This window comes from Hemitrygon akajei, chromosome 11 (genome assembly GCF_048418815.1).
Source record: "Hemitrygon akajei chromosome 11, sHemAka1.3, whole genome shotgun sequence".
Taxonomy (NCBI): Eukaryota; Metazoa; Chordata; class Chondrichthyes; order Myliobatiformes; family Dasyatidae; genus Hemitrygon; species Hemitrygon akajei.
This window is the reverse complement of record NC_133134.1, coordinates 33,669,526-33,692,116: the sequence shown is the minus strand read 5'-3', so window position 1 is coordinate 33,692,116 and position 22,591 is coordinate 33,669,526. Positions and strand designations below refer to the sequence as shown.

Sequence of the window (22,591 nt, the reverse complement as noted above, 5' to 3'; positions counted from 1 at the left end):
GCACGTCTGCAGTTCCCAGGTGTCTCCTGAGAACAATGCCACAGTCTCCAGCTTTTGTCCCAGTGGAATGTCTTTCCATTTCCTGTGTCCATTCAGCCTGTCTCTCTCTCTCTCTCTTGGGTCATTGACCCCCCTTTTTCTAGGGCTCTTGCAATTCTCACAAAGGAGGGGGCTGGTATCATAACACTTTAAAGATGACGTCCTTTGCCTGGGCCAATTCGTCCACAGTGCGAGGTAAGTTACATTTGTGCCATAAGAAATGGAGGAAATTGCGATGGTCCTCCTGTACTAAGAAGCAATGGAACATCTGCTGGATGTCCACTAAGATTGCGACCTTCTCCTTCCGGAAGCGCAGCAGGACCTCGAGAAGGGTATTGTTAAGGTCGGGGCCTGTAAGGAGCACGTCATTAAGGGAGATACCAGCGCACTGAGCACTGGAGTCAAAGACCACCCTGATCTGATTGGGCTTTTGTGGGTGGTAAACCCCAAACGTTGGGAGGTACCAGCACTCCTCGCCTTCTCTCACTGGCAGTGCTACTTCAGCATGTCCATTAGCGAAGATCTTCTCCATAAATGCTACGTATTGTTGCTGCATCTCAGGTTTCCTTTTCAGGGTTTTTTGCAAGGACGTGAACCGCTTGATTGCCTGCTCTTTGTTGTTTGGCAAGCGCTGGCGTGGTTCTCTGAAAGGTAGTGGGGCGACCCAATTATTTGCTTTGTCTCTGAAGACCTTGGTGTCCATTATTTTTAAGAAAATGGCCTCTTGTGCTGATGGAGCAAGTTTATTATCACGCTCAGTTTGAGCGAAGACTGACTGACCCAGCGTCTTGTCGGTTACTTTACATTTGTTAAAGTCTTGTCGTGCTTCCTTGATACACATGAAACTTGTGCAGGGTTGAAAAATTGAATGGCGGCCACTCTCTAGCACATTGGTGTTGAGTGTGTTAACTGTCGGTTTGAGCACATTGCCAAGGCACACCTCTCCTATCACCACCCAGCCCAGATCCAGGCATTGCACAAAGGGGGCGTCGTGTGGTCCATTGACCTGCTGCCTAACCTTGTGCACCTGGAGAACATCTCTTCCTAATAGCAGGAGTATTTCTGCTTTTGGATCCAGTTCTGGGATGTGCTTGGCAATGTGGTGGAGATGTGGCTGGTGTAGCACTGCACTTGGCGTCGGGATCTCAGTGCGGTTATTCAAAATTTCATTGCACTCTAAGAGTGGAGGGAGACAGATGACAACTTTACCATCCAGGGACTCGAGCTGGAAGCCTTCTGCCTTCCTTCCATAAGTTTCCACGCTGCCTGAGCAAGTTCTAAGGTAGTATGGGAACTGATTACTCTCAATGTTGAACAAGTCAAAGAACTCTGGTCTGACTAGTGAGCGATTGCTCTGGTCGTCCAGAATTACATAGGCTTTGATGGCCTTGTCTTTGGCTCCCTTAGCGCAAACCTTAGTGAGGCAGATCTTTGAACAAGAACGGCTTGACTGAGCTTGACCGCAAACTTCTGTGTAGCTCGAGCTGACAACAGTTGTCCTGGAGTGAGCCTCTCCCTCCCCGCCGTCCTGTTGTGAGGGTGAAGGAGCTTTGTCGGCTTGCGGTAACGGGCCGGGATGCATGGCCCCATCGTGATTAGTGCTATTACATTCTGGGCACTTCACGGAGATCGTACGCTCTCTAGCAAGGTGAGAGGTAGAGGAACAGCATTTAAAACATTCTTTTCTCCTTGAGAAGGGCCATTCTCTCTTCAAGGGGTTTTTTCCTAAACGTTCTGCATTTTTTGAGGGGGTGGGGTTTGTTGTGCAATGGACAATTCTTGCTAGGGTCATTGTTAGTTGTAAAACTTCAGTTTTACGCACTGAGACAGGTTTATTGATGTTGAAATTATTCAAAGTGGATTTGACTGGCTTGGTGTGAATTGTACTGCTACCTGGACTCATGAAGCTAGGGTTGTTTTGCTTCTTCGCCTCCTTGCACACAAACCTAGTGAAATACTCAAAGGGAGGAAATCGACCATCGTTCTCTTCCTTGTACTCTGAGCCAACAGACACCCACCTTTCCTGCAGACCAGATGGAAGTTTGTCCACGATTGGTCTAATCCCATATGAAGTATCTAGGTATGATAGACCAGTTAAGTAGCCATCTTCTTTGGCGCCTTGAATCTCCATGAGTAAATCTCCGAGCTCTCTTAACTTAGTGTGGTCCTTGGCTGACACCTTAGGAAAATTTTCCAGACGTCGAAATAGTGCCATTTCAATAATTTCAGGGGCCGCATAGCACTCCCGAAGTCTCTCCCATGCTTTGTGTAAGGCTAGCTTGGGGTTGTTAATGTACACTGAACGTATGCGTCTCACCTGTTCGCATGATTCTTTTCCCAGCCATTTCGTCATAAGATCCAACTCTTGGGTTGCTCCGAGCAGAACTCCGTGGATAGCATTGGCGAATGAGGAGTACCATGCACAGTAATTTTCAGGTTTATCGTCAAACTGATATAGTCCTGAAGTGACGAGATCTCGTCGTGCTAAATACTGTGCCATGGGTTCAACTGCAAGTGGCATGCTGGCTGGGGGGATATGTCGGCGGGTATATGACTGAGGGTGTACATTTGTTATGGAATTTGCTGTTCTGAATTCAGCCTTTGCCTCTCCTCTTGCCAAATCTGGTAAGTTTGGTGTCGAGAAGTATTTGTCTTCGGCCCTTTCATTCTTGAATTCGTCGCGGAGTTGCAAGGGTAAATTGTCTTCCTCGGATGGATGTGATGCAATTGGGCCTCTCTGAGACTCCTCATGAGGTGGGATTTTATCATATAAGTATGGAGAGGAAGAACGAATCTTCAAGTCCATTTGAGATCGGACATAGTCGCTTGTGCATTCCAATCTGGTCCTTACTGAAGTAGATTTTACGTCATCCAGAACATGCATTTCTTCAGCACTTTCTATTATCTCTGCTTCCACCCTGGCAGCTTCTGCTTCTCGGTGTAGCGTCAGCACTTCTAACTCTGACTCTATCCTTACCTTTTCCAACTGGTTTTCAGCTTCTCTGTCAGCCGTTTCCTTTTCTCTGGCAGCCTTTTCCATTTGGTTTTCGGCTTCTCTGGCAGCCACTTCCTTTTTCAATTTTGCTTCTTGTTCGGCGTACAACGCTCGCACCTTGGCGGCTTCTGCCTTAGCTCTTGCACGGGCAGCCTTGTTGATGCCCTACTGCCCTTGTCGCTGGATGGCAACAACTTGATGCTGGATCGTGATGCCATTGTAGCACTTGAAACACCTGGTAATGCCGCCTTTTCACTGTAGTGTTCTCGCATAGGTGCAAAAGAACTCTGAACTAAACACCAAGCATAAACCAGTCAATGGGGCGGTCCCAGAAAGATTAACCGTTTACTGTTCACTCTTCCACATTAACGTATGGTGAAAACTGTTGAGAAAACAATACAAAATATATACAGTATTTGTTTCCTTCGTGACATCACATTTACATCATAAATACTTGCAAAAGTAAAACTACAACAACTATATTACATTACAGTGCAACATACAGTCAGAATCTACCTACGCCGTCGACTGGCTTTAAATACACTTCAACACAAACTATCTGCAACTCTTTAAATAACAAAAAACATAAACTTTAACAACCGTCATTACTTTTAACAGAATCAGCGTTAACATTTTTAATTCAACATATCGATTATCTCATGAACTTACGGCGTTGTTTCACTGATGTTTCTAGTGCGTAGAAAGAAAATTTTTCTCGCGCTGATCCTGCACACACATAAGCCCCCTCCTTCCCGTTTCTCCAAACCGGTATTTTCCCACAATACGCGGCGTAACCGGGTGTGACATCATCGTATGCCGCGATATATCACAGACAACAAATTTACTTTAAACAGCCTTAGCTTTAACTAGAAAACGATAACAAACGAATTACTGAAGCGAAAATATAATAAACTAAACAAATGCCTTAAAGGCAACACACTGTGCTTAATTGTGGGATTCCCAGAAAATGAACAAAAGCAAATAGTGCACCTCCAGAATAAGAGCTTCTTTAGTGGGGGCCAGAAGTAGAAATAGCTGCCCCCAAGCTCTTCAATGAAATGGTTGTAGCCACCTCAGCCCACCTCAATCTCTAATCATCCCCCTAAGTGTAAAAGACTAGAAGAACATATCCATATTCACTGATATTCCCAGCCTTCCATTTGTATTGCATCACAACCCCTGCTTACTGCCTGAAGGACTTCTTTAATTAGCACTCCATTTTCAAGAAAATACAGAGCTAGTTTCTATGACTCTACAATTCTACAATGACTCTACATTCTTTACAGACATTGTCAGTACTTCCCATACAGTGTAAAGTAATTCTGCCACTCGTGCGGCACTCTGGGGGCTCATATTAAGGCAATACAAACGTAATTGAGGGGCTTCCTCCCCCCACCCAACCTCTCCCTCTCCCACGGGAGAAGAACCCTACACCGTGGTCCTTCCCCACTGGGTCCTTGCGGTGGCTGCACAGAGTTTCAGTGCGTCCCTTAATACGTAATCCTGCAGCTGAGAATGTGCCAGTTGGCAGCTTTCTGCCACGGACATCTTGAGCTGCTGGTAGACCAACAAGTCTCAGGCAGACCAACGAGCGTCTTTGGCCGAGTTGATGATCTGCCAGCAGCACCTGCAGTTTGCCTCCGTGTGCACCCCTGGGAACAGCCCGTAGATCAGAGAGCCCTCTGTTATGCAGCCACTGGGGGTGAAGCATGACGCAAGCCCTTTCATCTTCCCCCAGACCTTCTGCGCAAACCCACAGTGTGAAAAGGGGTGAGTTACCAATTGGTCCCCATTGCAGTCCTCCCGTGGACAGTGGGTTGTGGAGGTGATATTACAGGCATACTGGGGGGATCTGACTGGGAGGCCCCTCTCACCGCCAGAGGTCTGTCGTTGAAGCATTTTGCCAGATGACCTGGATGCTCTGCTCAGGGAACTACCCCACTGTGTCTATCACATCCTTCTCCTGCAGTGTCTGCAGGACATTCCGTGTTGACCATTGCCTGATGCCCCTGTGGTCAAAGGCGTTGTTCTGAAAGAACTTTTTCACGTAGGACGTTGCGCGGGAACCGGGCCAGACCCATCCTTCGTAACCAGGGCGACAGGTAGGACCTAGGCACATAGTGGTACTTGGTGCCCATATAATTGGGTTCCACACAGAACCTGATGCAGCCACACACAAAGCTGGTCATCAGGATGAGGGCGACATTGGGAACGTTTTTGCCCCCATTGTCCAGGGACTTGTGTAAGGTGACCCGTCTGACCCGCTCCATCTTATATTTCCAGATGAACCTGAAGACAGCTTGGGTGATTTCCAAGCTAGAGGAGCTGGAGATGGGCCACACTTGCACCAAATGCAGCAATACTGAAAACACCTCATACCTGCAGATCAGGTTCTTCCCCATTATCGATAGGGCACGCCCTCCCCACAGTCCCAGCTTCTGCTTTACTTTGCCAGTCTGCTCTGGCAAATTCTTATTGCACGCTTCGCTCCCCCCCCCCCACTCCGAACCAGACCCCCAACGCCGTCACATGATCAGACCTGATGGTGAAGGGGACGCTGAATCGGTCAGGTCAGTTGCCGAAGAGCGTGGCTTCACTCTTCGTGTGGTTGACCCTGGCCTCTGATGCCAGCTCAAACTGGTCGCTGGTGTTAATCAGCCTGCGAACTGACCTTGGATCAGAGCAGAAGACGGTGACGTCGTCCAGAGCTAGATATTTCCCAGCCGGTTTGATTAATATTTCTCTGGTGAAGGGTGGAAGAAAAAGTTGTGTTGGAAATAAATATTGTGTGTCTATTCAACAAAGTTTGCAGAGTCTGAATGGAGGAAACACATCTGGTCCACAGCCACCCATGCCTTAACGATTCTAGTGTTAATCCAGACCCTCCTTAAACATTCTCAGTTACTCAGTTTAAACATTCTGTCAGGGTATTCCAGATATTACCACTTCCTGACTGAAGAAGGTCCCTCCTAAACCCCTCTAAATCACTTCCTCCTTACTCTAAATCTATTTCCTCAATTTTATGTCCTACAGACAGGGAGAAAAACTCTCCTGTAGTCTATCCTATCTATCCCATTCCTAATTTTATATACCTTAATCATGTCCACTCTTAAGTTCCATTTTCCATTCTCTCCTCAAATAGAAACTACTCCATCCCAGGCAACAACCTGCTGAATCTACTCTGCAAACTCTCCAACACTATCATATCCTTCCAGTACCTTGGTGATTAGAATTCTGGTCACAGTACTCCAGCTGAGGCCTGGTAAAATTTGATTAAATTGAAATATAACCTCCCTATGTATTTAGTAGAAGAATGTCTTTGACAAGGTACCACATGTTGACAAAGGCAATGGAATTGGGAAAATTAATGCAGTGGGTTTAATAATGATAGATGATGGAAAAATATTTCCGAGAATATGGAAACAAAATGAAAATCTGTGATTTGAACAAGGTGACATAGATGAACCGTCTTGTCTCCATGTTTGTAGTTCTACAATGGTTGATGCATCAAACTCATAACCTACTGATGATTTGAAATACTAATTTGTTTTTATTTTGTGCCAGAAGGTATTTCAGGACAAATTTGCCATGAGTACAAAATTCAGGAATATAATCAATGCAAAGTCATCAATCATAATTTCTCAAATTTATTTTCAAACTTATAAAAGGGATTGGAGGCAAAATGTAATTTTAAAGTTAGCTTAGAAGCTGATCATTCAAAGTACCATATACATGTACAAAATACTGGTCTTGAGATGTTTGGGTTTCCTACAGTTCCTGACAGAAATTGGTCATGTCGTCAAATAAAATATTTGGTCTTACAGATTTAGAAAATCAATGAAAATAAAGGATTTTGAGTGTTATTTTAACTCTATTCCCCTAACTGAAGCCTGAAGGCATTTAGTCAGGCTATCTCATTGCTAACATCCCAAATGGTTCACTCCTTACTTCAGTTTTAATCCCACTTGTGAGAAAGCAGTGAGAATATACAACTGAAACTGGTATTTAGTTTAGGGTCTGATGACTTAATCTGATCCATACTGCAATTATAATTTTGGCCTCAATACAGAAAGCTGATTTGACTTTCCTGTCAGGTGAATACTGCGGGAGGAAGATCTGACACCTGAAGAGTTGATTTAAGGTATGTTTTTCACTTTCCTTATAAGACCAGGAGAAAAGACTCCTGAATCAATCCACCATACCCCACTGCACCCACTACACCAAATTCTGCAGCAGAATTCCACACATCAGTGCCAGTGCCCCCATATGTGGAATCCATTGTCCACAGGAAGCTATGGAGGCCAAGATGTTGGGTATATTTAAGGCAGAGGTTAATAGATTATTGATTAGTCAGAGCATGAAAGGATTTGGGGAGGGCAGGAGATTAGGGCTGAGAGGGAAAATGGGTCAGCCATGATGAAATGATGGAGCAGACATGATCGGCCAAATGGTCTAATCCTGCTCCTATATCTTATGATACATGATCTTAACCATTGATGTGCATAGAAGCCTCAGGAATTAATATCACTGAGTATTCACGCCACCATGCTATGAGGCGAGGACTACAGATGTGGTAGTGCGCACCAATACCTCACTCCAAGTGAAAATAGTGCGTTTTAATTTTGCATCCATTTTACCTCATTGCTTATCTAAATAAAACTTTCTTACTGTTCCCATTGTTATGAAGGGATAGATCTAAATTATCCATTCAGGTAATATACTGAGGAAGCCATTTTGGTAATGCACCTGTGGTGCATCAAAATATATTTGCTGTCAGCAGCACTAAAAATATTTCACGAGATGTAAAGCAGCTGCAATGATTGGATTTGTGCTAATGCATTTTGCTCAAGTTGACTTGTGGACTGAAGGCATACTTTACTCTGTCAAGGTTATTTCTTAACACAAACATTTTGCATATGCCAGCTTGGCTCAGCAGGAACCAATTTCCTGTCAAGGTCAGAAGCTCTGTGTGAAAGCCCTACTTTGGTTGTGGGCACAGCAACCAGCTCTGCTGTCTCGCAGCTCCAAGGGTCAAAATTTGTTGCTAATTTTGTCAGATGTACATGTAAGACTGTAGATTATCCCAGTGACTTCATGGGTTTCTGCTGGGTGTTCTTTTTCTTTTTTTAAATCTCAAAGACATGCTGGTAAGTTAATTAGCCCCAGAAAATTACCTTTAAGTGCCATTAACTGGTAAAACCATCAAAGGGGAAATTGATGGGCCAATGGGAGAGAATGAATTGCATGGGTAGAGGAAAATAAGGAAGGGAAATGGGACCAAAAGGATTGATCCATTGGAAGCTAACATGGATCCAATGAGCTGAATGGCCTTATTGTTCATTTTAACAAATAAGTAATCAGGTCCAAAACTGGTACAACACTGCAGTACTGAGAGATTTGTGCCCGAGATGCAAATAATAAAGTGAAGTCCTATCTCCTGTAAAACATGAGGATGTGAAAAATCCTATAACCATTGTTCTAAAATGATTAGAAATTGTCCTCACAACCTGCTAGCATAGTGAGCTCAATTTACATCATAGAGGAACACCAATCAAGTTACTATTTCAATGTTTTTTTATGAGATGCTGCTAGGTTACAAAGGTTGACACATTTATCAACAGAACAATGATGAGGAATTTTTTGAATGCAGGTAAGACAGCAGAACTTGAAACCTGAGAGGAATTCAGTTCAGCTTTTTGATCAAAACACTGTTCTAGTAATCAATAATATTCCTGCCAATGCTGAATTTGGTTTCTTGTGTGTTTTCCCGTTTTAGCAGACAGATGATGCAGCACAGACTGACGGACAACAACAAACACAGTCCACCGAAAACACAGATAACAAAACACAGCCCAAACGGCTGCACGTCTCCAATATTCCATTCAGATTTCGAGATCCAGACCTCAGGCAAATGTTTGGCGTAAGTACTGTGATTTAATGAACCAGGAAGCGTCATTCTAAATGCTGCAATCAAATGATCAAATTACAATCAAGCCTGGCTTAAAAGATTGTCTGCATTATGAGCATTTAATGGCAAACAGACCCTACGAAACATTAATAATTCAAACTTGAATTGGAGTCTACCTGTCTGGACAAATGAGGTTGGTCCCAAAGATGGTCATTATAGACAGCGTTGGCCATTTGATTTATCAGTTATGAATCCCTGCCATATTAGCTGTTAAGAGGGAGATAAGGCATCCTGTTGAATGATTGGTCAAAACTGTTTAAGTTACATAAACTTACCTTTCTGGACATTGTATTAAAGAGAATCATATGCTATACTTAAAATTTAATACAATCTTTAAAATTCACATATCTTCATTAACAGCCAGCCCATTCAAGCATTTGTGAATTTGACAAGGGTTTAGAAACGTTAAGGCCTATAACATCCTTTGCACATGTTACAACACAAAAATAGCGTTGCTCTGTCGAAAATTGGCCTACTTTAGAATCAAGGAATGTTGGGCACCTGTCTGCAAGCATTTACACCTCTTCGAGGATTTGATTCATGAGCTTTTGGTGAGTTTTTTCCTGACACTGTGCTTTTTAAATTGCCAACACTCAAACCAGATTCATTGTCCTCACTGAGATCTTTAACCCTCTACAACCTATGCTACAGCCTGCAAATTTGCCCCACTAGTTTGCCCATGGAGGTCACTATTACAGTCACACTCAGTTTTCTAGCTTCAGGATCGGTCCAGGGTGCTACTACTGAAGTCTGCCTTGCCACATCACCTGTATGCTGTTCCTTGCTGTATTAGAAAGATGAACCAGATTATATACTCGAGGAACATGACTTCAGCCATTAGAGCAGGGGTTCCCAACTTTTTTATGCTATGGACCCTTACCATTAACCAATGTTGTGAACACCGCTTTAGAGGCACATAGGGTACACCCACAGATTTAAACATTCCTAGAGTGTAGGTATTCATGAACTGCACTCATATCACTTTGGATCTTATAGAGACATTCCTGGAAGCTTTAACTCTAGAGAGTCTTTGTGATCATCTTACAAAAATAACATGCCTCATGTGGGCACTATTCATCGCCAGTATATCTTGCATAATCACACACTTCTTGCCTTTGTTGCACTTCAACGAATGGATACTGCAGCATTCACTTGCAACTGCATTGTGGTATATCCTTTTAAGTGCAGGCTGTGGACAGCAACCATGAGAAGCTGCAAAAATCAATTGCCCACCCACTGCTGAAAATAGCAGTGCAACATTGTACAGAGAAAACTGACAATGGTGCTCTGTGAATCTTCCAACTGAAGTTCTTGGCCTTCATCTGGACTTCACAAACCTAGAAAATACAACTTAGGACATAGGCCACTAGCGTAACAGTTAGTAAATGCTATCACAGCTCAGGGCATTCCAGAGTTCAATTCTGGCATCGTTCTGTAAGGAAGCCCAGTACGACCTCCCAGTGGAATGCGTGGGTTTTCCCCAGATATTCCTGTTTCCTCCCCATAGTACATACTGGATAGGTTAATTGGTGATTGTAACTTGTCCTGTGATTAAGTTAGGGTTAATCAGTGTTGTGGGGTTGCTGAGGTGACATGGCACTGTATTGCTAAATAAAACAAATGAAATAAATAACAGTACAGAACAGCACAGTGTAGGTCCTCATGCCCATAATGTTTTGCCAAACCTTTAACCTATTCTAAGATCAATCTAACCCTTTCCTCCCACATAGCCCTCCATTTTTCTTTCATCCATGTGCTTATCTAAGTGTCCCTTAAATGACCCTAATATGTCTGCCTCTACCACCACCCCTGGCAGTGTGTTTGATGCACTCACCACTCTGTAAAATACCTAACTCTGACATCCTCCCTATACTTTGCTCCAATCACCTTAAAATTATGCCCTCTCATATTAGCCAATTCCACCTGAGGAAAAGTCGCTAGCTGCCACTCTATCAATGCTTCTTATTATCTTATACATCTGTTTTGAGTTACTTTTCATCCTCCTTTGCTCCAAAGAGAAAAGCCCTAGCTGGCTCAATCTATCCTCATAAGACATATTCTCTAATCCAGGCAGTATCATGGTAAATCTTCTCTGTACTCTTTTTATAGCTTCCACATCCTTTAGTGAGGCAATCAAAACTTAACACAATACCCCGTCTGGTTCTAACCCGAGTTTTATACAGCTGCAAAATTATCTTGCATTTCTTGAACTCAATCCTTTGATTAATGAAGGCCAACACACCATATACCTTCTTAACAACCCTATCAACATGCGTGACAATTTTGAGAGATCTGTTGTTGTGGACTCCTAGATCCTTCTGTTTCTCCACATTGCTAAGAGTCCTGCCATTAATCCTGTTCTCTGCTTCCAAGTTCGACTTTCCAAAGTGTATCCCTCACACTTTTCTGTATTGAACTCCATCTGCCACTTCTCAGCCCATTTCTGCATCTTATCGGAGTCCCATTGTAACCTTCCATACTATCCACAACTCTGCCAACCTTTTCAAATTTACTAATTCACTTCTCCACTTCCTTACCTACAGGGCAGCATGGTAGCATAGTGATTAGCACAACGCTTTACAGTATCAGCAATCTGGGCTCAGTTCCCGCCGCTGCCTGTAAGGAGTTTGAATGTTCTCCCCGTGACAATGTAGGTTTCCTCCAGGTGCTCCAGTTTCCTCCTACAATCCAAAGATGTATTTAGGTTAATTGGTCATTGTAAATTGTTGTGTGATTAGGCTAGGATTAAATCTAGGGATTGCTAGGCAAAGTGACTCGAAGGGACAGAAGGGCCAATTATATCTCAATAAATAAATACATGTTATGTAAAAAAAAACTTTTTTTTTGGAAGATTGATTATTTAATTCAGATTCACAATCTTTTCTTAACCTCAATGCATTTAGTTTCCGCCTCTTAATGCCTCCCTATGTCTTTAGGTCTTTCCTATAAAAAATTATTTAGTTAACCAAGGAATGATGAGAGAATTGTCCAGTTTAGCAATAATTGAAGGTTATGCACAGAGCAACAGACTCACTAAAGAGTCATTCAGAGTTCTATGTTCAAAGAAAATTTATTATTAAAGTATATGTATACAACCTTGACATATATTTTTGCAGATATTTACAAGAAAAAAAGACATACAATAGAATTGCACATAAAACTATACATACATAGACAAAGACTGACTAAACAAGCAATGTGCAAAAGTAGACAGACCATGCAAATGAAAATAATACTGAGAACATGAGTTCTTGAAATTGAGTCTAAGTCATAGGATCTGTTGTTTCAGAGTAATGGAGAATTTAGTTATCCACACAGGTTCAGGAGTCTGATGGACAGAGGGTAACAATTGTTCCTGAACCAGGTGATGTGGGACTTTGGCTCCTGTACCTCCTGTCCAATGGTAGTAGTAAGAAGAGAGTATGGCCTGGTTGGTGGGGGTCTTTGATGTTGGATGTTGCTTTCTTGTGGCAGTGTTCTATGTAAATATACTCAGTGTACTGAGGACAGGGACACAAGAGTTTACTGCTTTTTTGAGAATGCCAACAGTAAATCATTTAAGTTATTTTCCCACTGTGAAACTCCAAGATAACTATAATCTTGTTTTCTGTCTCTAGAGCTTGGAAAATCTATGGTGTTATTCTGGCAACTTAATTTTGTAGTTTTATTTTAATGTTCTCTAAACAACCACTATAAAATTGGTGAAATACCTCATCCTGTCACATTTAATCCTAGATTTACTTGCTATGAGGTATAACTAAGGATGAAAGTGGTTTTCCCAGTTTTCGATTATTTAAGTCAGTATTAAAAATCATTTGCTAAAGTTGCTTTTAATTCATTTTAGTTTATTCATCTGAATTTACACTTGAACCTGACACTAACAATACCAAGTCCACACAATGCATTTTGCAGCTTGGCTACTGGGTAACAATAGAAGAGCAAAGCTGCTAATCTTCCTTTCTGCATGGGTGAATAGAACAGCACAATTCATGTCTTAGCCAAGCTTTTGGGTAAATTTGTTTCTGTTCCAGACTTTATAGCCTACCCAGCCGATCAGTTTGGGTGTTTATTCCTTTCACTCTCTCTCACTAAGATACAAGACAGTGCCAAGTCGCACAATTCCTCCACCCACCCACTTTTCTCCTCTTCTGGTCTCACTATCACCTACATGAGAAGTCTGCAGATGCTGGAAATGCAAAATAACACACACAAAATGCTGAAGGGACTCAGCAGGTCATACAGCATCTATGGAATGAATGAACAGTTGACATTTCAGGCTGAAACCCTTCTTCAGGACTGAAATGAAAGGAGGAAAATGCCAAAATAAAAATGTGGGGGGAGGAGGAGGAGGAGGCAAGCTGGAAGTGATAAGTGAAGCCTAGTAGGTGGGAAAGGTAAAGAGATGGTGAGGAAGAGATCTAATAGGAGAGGAGAATGGACCATAGGAGAAAGGGAAGGAGGGGTGGCCCAGGAGGAAGTGATAGGCAGATGGGAAGAATCAAAAAGCCAGAGTGGGGAATAGACAAAGAGGGGATACTCCTTTCTCTCCTCCACCTTCCTGTGCTGGCTTCTACCCCTTTCCCGTCCAGTCCTAATGAAAGGTCTCAGCCTAAGCTGTTGACACTTTATTCCCCTTGTTGATGCTGCCTGATTTGTTGAGTTCCTCCTGCACTTCATGTGTGTTGCTCAACATTTTCAGCACCAGCCGAATCTTGTGTTTTTGCCAAGCATCCTTTACCAAGCAGGTGCTCGGAGTTCAGGAAACACGTGGAAGACAAAAGTTAATGTAGAGAAATTCACTGCAAGAGAAGACTATTACTTCAGTGGAAGGAAAGTAGTAGGTATGGAAGATGATAGTCCACCTGATGTTCAGGGTAGGATCTCAGAAATGAGAGCACTAATAAAATCAGCAGTATAGGGAGTCACTATAGTATATACAGAGAGAGGTTCTGCCAGGAATTTGGTGCAAAAGAATTGCCCCATGTTTTAGTGCAGAGAGGCTGCCTGTAAGGGCTGGGGTTGGGTAAGCCAGGGTTAGTGGTGCAGCTGCTCAACACTAAGGTACATTGGAGCAACTACATTTAGCTTACCAATTACAGTTTAACTTGGTACTGGAAAGATGTTGTGGCTCTTGAAACAAACAATTAGAATGATTACGGGTTAATGCAACAAAAGCTGCAAATACAACAAATCTGAAAGCAAAACAGAAAATATTGGAAATACTCAGGAATCTGGGTAATATTTATGGATGGTGAAGCAAAATTTATCTTTCAGGATCAGTGGTGTTTTATCAGAACTGAAAAATTTCTCTCAGATTCCTCACCTGCTGGGTAATTCTAGCAAGTTTTGTTTTTACCATAGGGTCAGGGTGATTGGATTATAAGCTGTAATTATGAAAATTAGTTGCATCGTTCGTGGAAAAGAGTAAAGATGTGAGAGGGGAATTGATTGTTGATATTTGGATTCTGAAAGAATGAAAGTCATCTTGCCTTATTCAGACCAATGGAACATAACCTGTGTTTGACAGGGTCTCGATTTATCTGCAGAATGAGCAAGCTCGTGAAATGCTAAAAGCTGAACATACTGATTCACTGCTGCACAAATTAGATAGATGCAAATCTTGGATATATTATTTGAACAATCATTAGAGATAATGGGTCAAATTAAGCTGGATGTGGCCCATCACCCAGCAGCGCTACTGGTAATGTGACCAACGTGCATTTAGTTGGATCAGATACAGAGGACTTCAAGATGATTCTACTCTCGTGGGAGGGACCCAGCGAGCCCTGGTGAAGCCTTGGTGATAAAGACATCTCTTGCGCAGTTCCACAAGAGCCCGGGCCCCAAGGATACGCCAGTAGCCTCTGAGATTTAAAAAAAACCCTGCCATCAGAGCCTCAATGGCTATCGAAACTGCCAAGACCTTTTAAGTTGCTCTTAAACATCTCTGACTAGCAGTTAGTTTAAGTAATTGTAAAAGAAACTACTTACGTTTCAAAAATAGAAACAACTTAAATATATTAAACCACAAAATAACTTAAACTATTAAATACAACCTAGTAAATAAAGCCAACATAAATGCATTTAACTTACTTTTTTTCAGCTAGTCTACAGGCTAGGAATTTTCTTTCATTTCATTATGGTCACTACTCCTGCATTAGAACTGAATGCCATAGACAGATTCTCTGGTGTAATACTGTGGAACCCCAGTCCAGTTGGACTCTGCTGCTGGACTCCGTACCCAATCCACTCATGAATGGAATGACAGATGCAGCTGGCTTGCATTACTCAGCGCATCCTAAGCTTAGACAAGACTGGTACTTGTTAACTGAAGTGAAGTAAAAGAAATCCCATGCCACTGTCAGATTGGTTGTACGGCCTAGATCTTGCTCAGAGATGAAGAAAGTTGTATGACATTATCAGACTTAGAATCAGATTTAATATCACTGCCAAGTGTTCTGAAATTTGTTAACTTTATGGCAGCAGTACAATGAAATACATGATAAATATAGAGAAGGAAAAAAATGAATTTCAATAAGTGTGTATGTGTGTGTGTGTAAATATATATATATATATACACACACACACATACACACACACATGCACACACACTTAATGAAATTCAGTTTGTGTGTGTGTGTGTGTGTGTCTATTAAATAGTTAAGTTAAAGAAAGTAGTGCAAAAAAAAAAAAATAAATAGTGGGGTAGTGTTCATGGGATCAATGTCCATTTAGAAATCAGATGGCGGAGGGTCAGGAGCTGTTCCTGAATCGCTGAGTGTGTGCCCTTAGGCTTCTGCAGTAACGCTGTGGTGAGGGCATGTTCTGGGTGGTGGGGATCCTTAATGTTGGATATCTCAGTGAGATCCAGTATTTACAGGTACAGATGTCCTAAACTTTCTATCAAGTGGAAATATCTCATCACTTACCACTAGAAATTGAAATTGAACTGATCAGGTCTGCTCCATTGGTTTAAATAGAGGAGAAGGTCTATGAGAGAGTAAGACATGTTTTATATATTTTAAATAGGGTGAATTTATTTAATTGTTTTAAAGATCTTTTCAATATTTTATATTTTGAAGAAAAATAATAATCTTCATTATTTCAAATAATAAGTTTAATGGATTTTGAAAGTTTCAATAAATCAGAAGCATTTATAATTCCTGACACCTCTGACAACAGACTAAACTAATAACTATAGCTAAGCTGGTAACAAAGGCTTTTTCAAAATTTTGCAACAGGACCTCCCCATATCTCCCAACTCCCTGTCCAATCCTGAATCCCAATCACCTCAATGAAAATTTTTGGTGGAAGAGGTTGTGATAACATGGCCCATGGTGCTGAGAAGGTCAGGCCATTCGAAACAACTGGTTGACATTAGTGTGAACTCCTTTCACGGGTCAGAAGTAAGCACAGGTTGACTCATATTCTGAGTCACCGTGACAACTGGCATTCTTCAGGGGAATTGGTGACTTTAGACTAGTTCTTTCTGAGGATTCTTTGGAGGTTATTTCCTTAATTCACATCTGGTTCTACTGTAATCTAAACCATATTAATTGATTGTTAAGATTAATTGACAATTGCGTTATCATTGTCTTATATAACACCCAGGATAGTCAAGGCAGAGCTGAGAGATGGTCAGAGTCCCCTAGAGCAATTCCTGCTTTTTGAAATGTACATGAAAATAGTTTACACTGTAAAAAAATCTTTGTTTTATCTTCACAGCAATTTGGTAAAATCTTAGATGTTGAAATAATTTTTAATGAGAGGGGATCGAAGGTAAGGTATCCAATCTGTAATGTATTTGCATGCTCATAGATTTGTATGTGTTTTAAAAAAAAACTGTTAACTGTAAGATAAGGAGGAACAACTGAACTGATCTAGCAGTGAATAGTTAGACTTATCGTAATATTCAACCACTGGGGCACAAAATTTCTTTAAGCATTTTATTTCAAAGACAATGTTTGCACTAATCTGAACATTTTTATTCATGGTTTTAAACATTTTTCCTCTTGAAAATTCTCTTTACAAGCTATAACTTCAATGTAGAAATGTGTTGCTAAATTTAAAGAATGATTAATATTTCTGCTAAAGGGTGTTTTCTAATATACTTGCATGTATTGAAATGAAAACTGTAACATAACATATTTTTTAGAGCACTAAACTAGGGAAACAGTTCAGTTCCTTCCAACTTTGAAACCAGTGTTTCCATTATGTGTATTACTCTGCTGGCAAAATCCCAATCTATTGAAAGAAATGCAATTGTTTATCAGAATGTGAAAATTTTTAAATCATATTCCATCTACTTTTAAATTTGTCCCCATATTTTCATCATCAGGTAGTGTCAGGAATAATGGCAATCTAAAATGATTGGTGGAGATGATAAATTTATGCCCATGGGGGCAGTACAGTAGTGCAATGGTTAGCAAAGGGGTCAGTTCCTGCTGCTGCCTGTAAGGAGTTTATGTTCTCCTTGTTACCACATGGGTTTCCTCTGGATGCTCCAGTTTCCTCCCTCAGTCCAAGGACGTTCATTGGTCATTGTAAGTTGTCCCATGATTATCGGAGGATTTAATTGGGGAATTGCTGGATGGTGTAGTTTGAAGGGCCTGTTTTTTATATAAAAAATAGATTAACATGTATGGACTGCACTGATTGTGGGGTTATAAGTGGTGTGGGTGGTTTTGATTTCTTCTCCCTTCCTACTGATTAGTTCTGAAACTGCAATTCATTCAGTTCGGATAAGAACCAATAAAATGTGGTACTGTATTTTTATCAGGAGAATGGACTGCTAAGGTGCACTTTTTAAAAAAAGACATTGAGCTTCAGAAAACTGAGAAAGACACAGCAAAAATAGAAAGCTGAAAGTTAGCTATCCGTCCCCTGCTTATTAGATAGATAGATAGATACTTTATTCATCCCCATGGGGAAATTCAACTTTTTTTCCAATGTCCCATACACTTGTTGTAGCAAAACTACTTACATACAATACTTAACTCAGTAAAAAAAATATGATATGCATCTAAATCACTATCTCAAAAAGCATTAATAATAGCTTTTAAAAAGTTCTTAAGTCCTGGCGGTAGAATTGTAAAGCCTAATGGCATTGGGGAGTATTGACCTCTTCATCCTGTCTGAGGAGCATTGCATCGATAGTAACCTGTCGCTGAAACTGCTTCTCTGTCTCTGGATGGTGCTATGTAGAGGATGTTCAGAGTTATCCATAATTGACCGTAGCCTACTCAGCGCCCTTCGCTCAGCTACCGATGTTAAACTCTCCAGTACTTTGCCCACGACAGAGCCCGCCTTCCTTACCAGCTTATTAAGACGTGAGGCGTCCCTCTTCTTAATGCTTCCTCCCCAACACGCCACCACAAAGAAGAGGGCACTCTCCACAACTGACCTATAGAACATCTTCAGCATCTCACTACAGACATTGAATGACGCCAACCTTCTTAGGAAGTACAGTCGACTCTGTGCCTTCCTGCACAAGGCATCTGTATTATCTCCTTCAGAAGTTTTGCAGGTAACTCAGTCACCACAAGTATTGCATTTATGTGCAATAATTGCTTTAGCTTCTCTGAGCACCCAGCAAAACTTGTGAAATTGTTGATATTTCTTATCATTGAAACATTCCTAACTACAGTGAGGGACCGAGAACTCAGGAAGCCCTACTGTTTCCAAACATCATTTCCTTTTAGTCATTTATGAAACTAAAACCATTTTGAGGATTGTAGGACATATTTCCAGCCTTCCCTCTAACCACTGAGCACACTGAGATACCCAGTTGAGGGTAGACATGGATACTTCACTTGATATGAATGTGAGTCTAGAAATTTTGTTCCTTGCAGAATTGGGGAGTTGAAGGCCTGGAGTTTGGGAGAATCCACATCTCATGGGTTACACTTTATCTCTGTATATCCTCCCAGAGTCTTTGTTTTGCAGCTTAAACTTAATGATCTATATTATTTCAAAACCCAGATTTTTTTTCCACTAAGTTATGATAGGTTCATAGGCAGTTCGTAATTCCAACCCTTTGTAGACACAGCAACACTAAAACACAGCAAATTATTTTTTCTTAATGTTTCTCTTTGTAACAGATTTGACTTAAAATGTAATCAAGACTAGTGAAATAAATGCCTTTTCTTTGCTATTATAAATAAAATGAGATTCTGTTCTATTGACCCAAGTCTGAGTGAGTCTTGAAGCAAAGCTACTAAATTGCAGTCATATACAAATTAGCCATGAGGAAAAACGATTAGAGAAAACAGAAATTCTAAACTGTGCTTTGTGATAGTTGTGCAGTCTCTCAATGTCAGTCACCTGGACAGCACTTCACACAGGAACTCACTCATTAAGATGACCACTCTGACAGATCACAGTTCCATGTATGTTACTTCTTTCCAATTCAGATGGCTTTCAATTCATACTCAGACACACTCCACTACTGAAGTGCTCTTTTAGGCCATTTCCTTACCTGAAGTGGTGCTTAAGAAGGTGCTGTTCTTCAGTGGTAACTTATTGCACATCCTCCATCTCTGCCTTCTGTATTATTGTAGTTGACAGACCAATAGACAAACCCTCCATCTATTGCATTACTCTACTTACGTCACCCATTGCCTGGCATGGAACACAGAACAACAGAGCTCAGAAACAAGTTCTTCAGCCCACATTGTTTATGCCGACTCTGGTATCAATTTAAACAGCACATTTTCCTGTACATAGTCTGCATCACTCTCTGTCTGTTCATGTATCTGTCTGAATGCCTTTTAATTGTTCCTGTCATACCTACTTCTATCATTTCCCTTGGCAGAGTGTTCCAAGCCACTCTCTATGTAAAACAAAAGTTGCCTTGTAAATTTATTTTAAACATCCATCCCTCTCAGCTTAAAACTATGCCCTCTAGTATCTGACACATACACCCTGGGAAAAAATATCTCTGACAAGGCTTAGAGACACAAGTGACTGCATTTGCTGGAACTTGGGGAATCTGTGTTCCTCAAGCAGCTTGCTTTTTGCTTTGACGAATGTTTTTTGTAGTATCATTACTCTATGTCTCCACAACACTGTTGGTTGACAATTTGTGGCATTTATGAAGAACAGATTTCATGTCTTCTTTCAGATCTGTCTGATCTGGTCCATCGCTTTATTCACACATTGTTTGCTCAGTCACATTATACAATGGACTTTTTCTGCGAAGCTCTTGTTTCTTTTTTCCCGCTATGATGTGGAAATAATCTTCTACAACCTGTAGACTATAAGTTTTATTTTCTATATTTGTTGTGCTTCTTTACAATATAATCTCAGTAATGCAACCCCTGCTGAGTTTTGTCTGAATATTCTGCATTCAATGTCATAGTTCCATTGAGAAGGATTGCAGAGCCACCTAATCAATCTTAGTGTTGTCATCATAGGAATAGCAGACATCAGTCCCCACATAGTCAACAAAATCTTATGGTCAGTGACTAGAGTGAATGGTCTTCCCAACAAAAATATATAAAACATTCTAACACCAAAAATAATGACAAATATCCCAAATGCTATTTGAGCATTCGTATATACTTTTTAGAGTGCATTTGAAGAGAAAGCATTAGGTTTCTCATGACCACGATATGACTTGTAAATTCCTCAGCTCTATTCTTGGGAGAATGACAAATTTTAGCGCTTGCTTGATGTTGTAATGTGCAGAACGTGACTCACGAGTGAGGCTTTTAATTCTCAAATCACAATCATTTTGTTAGTCTTTTCCTTCTCATTATAGTTCTTCATTTTTTAATGGTTTGTCAACCAGAAGAGTTTTTTTTGTGTTGGAGCTGATGAAATGATTGGAGCTCATAACATTTTTGGGCTCAGGAGATACTCAAATCTGCTTATCATTAACTCTCAAGCCAAATTAAATTATACCGTATTGCGCCAAAGCACATTTTCTTTTTATTAAGCTTCACATTATGCTGACAATGTTTCTGAAACTTATGATTTTGTATATGGACTCATTTCATCTTCATTGTTGCTCTTCAAGAGTGTCATTCACTTGAAGAAAACATGCATGCCTTCTTTCTTAATGGTTTGAAGGGCTCCCGTGCCTTGGTATAACCATGACATTTCTGTCATAACTGACTTGCCATTTTGTGTTGCCCACCGATTTGATGGAGCTTGACCCTTTATCCATACTGAATTTCCATCTCAGACCTCCTGTGATTAATTGTGAGCTTTGCAGGCACATCCTACGATCACAATTTGTTGTCACTTGATTTCATCAGTGGTTTTGTTCACTTCAATGACTGTGATCATTCTTCACCAGTATGTATGCTCAGAGTGGTTTTGAACCTATAAAGTAGCCCATTACTATATGTACACACTTAAGTATATTAGGAGACAAAATCTTGATTTAAAGACAGGTTGTTACTAGATTCCAATTAGTTAACAGATTATTTCTAGTTTAATATACCCATGGCCCTTCTTCCTGGACTCACATTGTTAGTCCAAGGATCACTCCTTGTTCAATTGCCAGATTCATCTCGACAGCACCCTTTGCAATGTCATGGACATGGAATTAGATTTGACAGGAGATACTTACATTTCTAACTCTCCAGATTTTTCTGATTGCTTTGCCATCTCTGAAATTCAGCTACTCCAGGATTCAGTCAGCTGTTCTCCCTTTCATTCCCAATAAGATGCTGCTTATTGTGAATTCTGTTTCCATACTGTGACTTGAATTAAGGCTCCCTTAACCCCACCCATGTTCACTATGAGTACATTACTTCTTCCCATCTTTGTACAGTTTTCCAGTGCTATAACCTTCAAGAATTTTACTTTCACCCAGTTCTCTTTCCTTCCAGGTTTCCATAGGAGGATATGGCCCGAAACTAAGCAATTCCCTTTATAAACCTTTCTACCTATCCATTTCCTTTTCTCCTTTGAAATGTCTCCTATATCTACTTCTGACCAAAATTCATCACCTAATATTTTTTTTTTGCCTTAGCTTTTTAAATTTTTTTTTCTGAAGTGACTGAGATTCTCAACAGCAATATTGGTATTTTAAATGCGGGATAGGAGAAGATTCCTGTACTTCCTATACTGCTGCCTGAACTTTAAAATTAATTTGATATTGATATCCTATTATATTAACAGTGTAATTTTTATTCCACATTATCCCATTTGACGTAGTCATTTTAAAACTGGGGGAAAAAAGTGCGCCTTAAAATTTCCAGGCCTTCGAATATAGAACTGCCATTGCCCACCTGAATAAATCTGCAGTACATGACAATCCATGTACATGCAGAATTTTAACTTTTTTCTAATGTTTTAAATCCTGAGTAATTTTGATTATAATCAAGAAAGAAAAATCAACTGACTTTAGTACTCACAAAGATGAGAAAATCTATAGATGCTGGAAATCCAAGCAATACACCCAAATTGCTGGAGGAACTCAGCAGGGCAGGCAGCATCTATGGAAAATGGTAAACAGTCCAATGCAAATTATTTGCAACACGCACAAAATGCAGGTGGAACGCAGCAGGTCAGGCAGCATCTATAGGGAGAAGCGCTGTCGACGTTTCAGGCTGAGACCCTTCGTCAGGACTAACTGA

At 40.8% G+C, this 22,591-nt stretch overlaps 1 protein-coding gene across 26 annotated transcripts in view; it reads left to right on the top strand.

Annotated features, from left to right (window-relative positions):
* Nucleotides 1-22,591, top strand: part of rbfox1 (RNA binding fox-1 homolog 1) — a 1,531,532-nt gene that overhangs the window by 1,370,587 nt on the left and 138,354 nt on the right. For all 26 annotated transcript variants that reach the window (XM_073060602.1, XM_073060601.1, XM_073060611.1 and 23 more), the window contains 2 exons: nucleotides 8,811-8,954; nucleotides 16,728-16,781. In XM_073060602.1, the coding sequence (XP_072916703.1) occupies nucleotides 8,811-8,954; nucleotides 16,728-16,781 (198 nt within the window). The remainder of the gene's footprint in view (nucleotides 1-8,810; nucleotides 8,955-16,727; nucleotides 16,782-22,591) is intronic.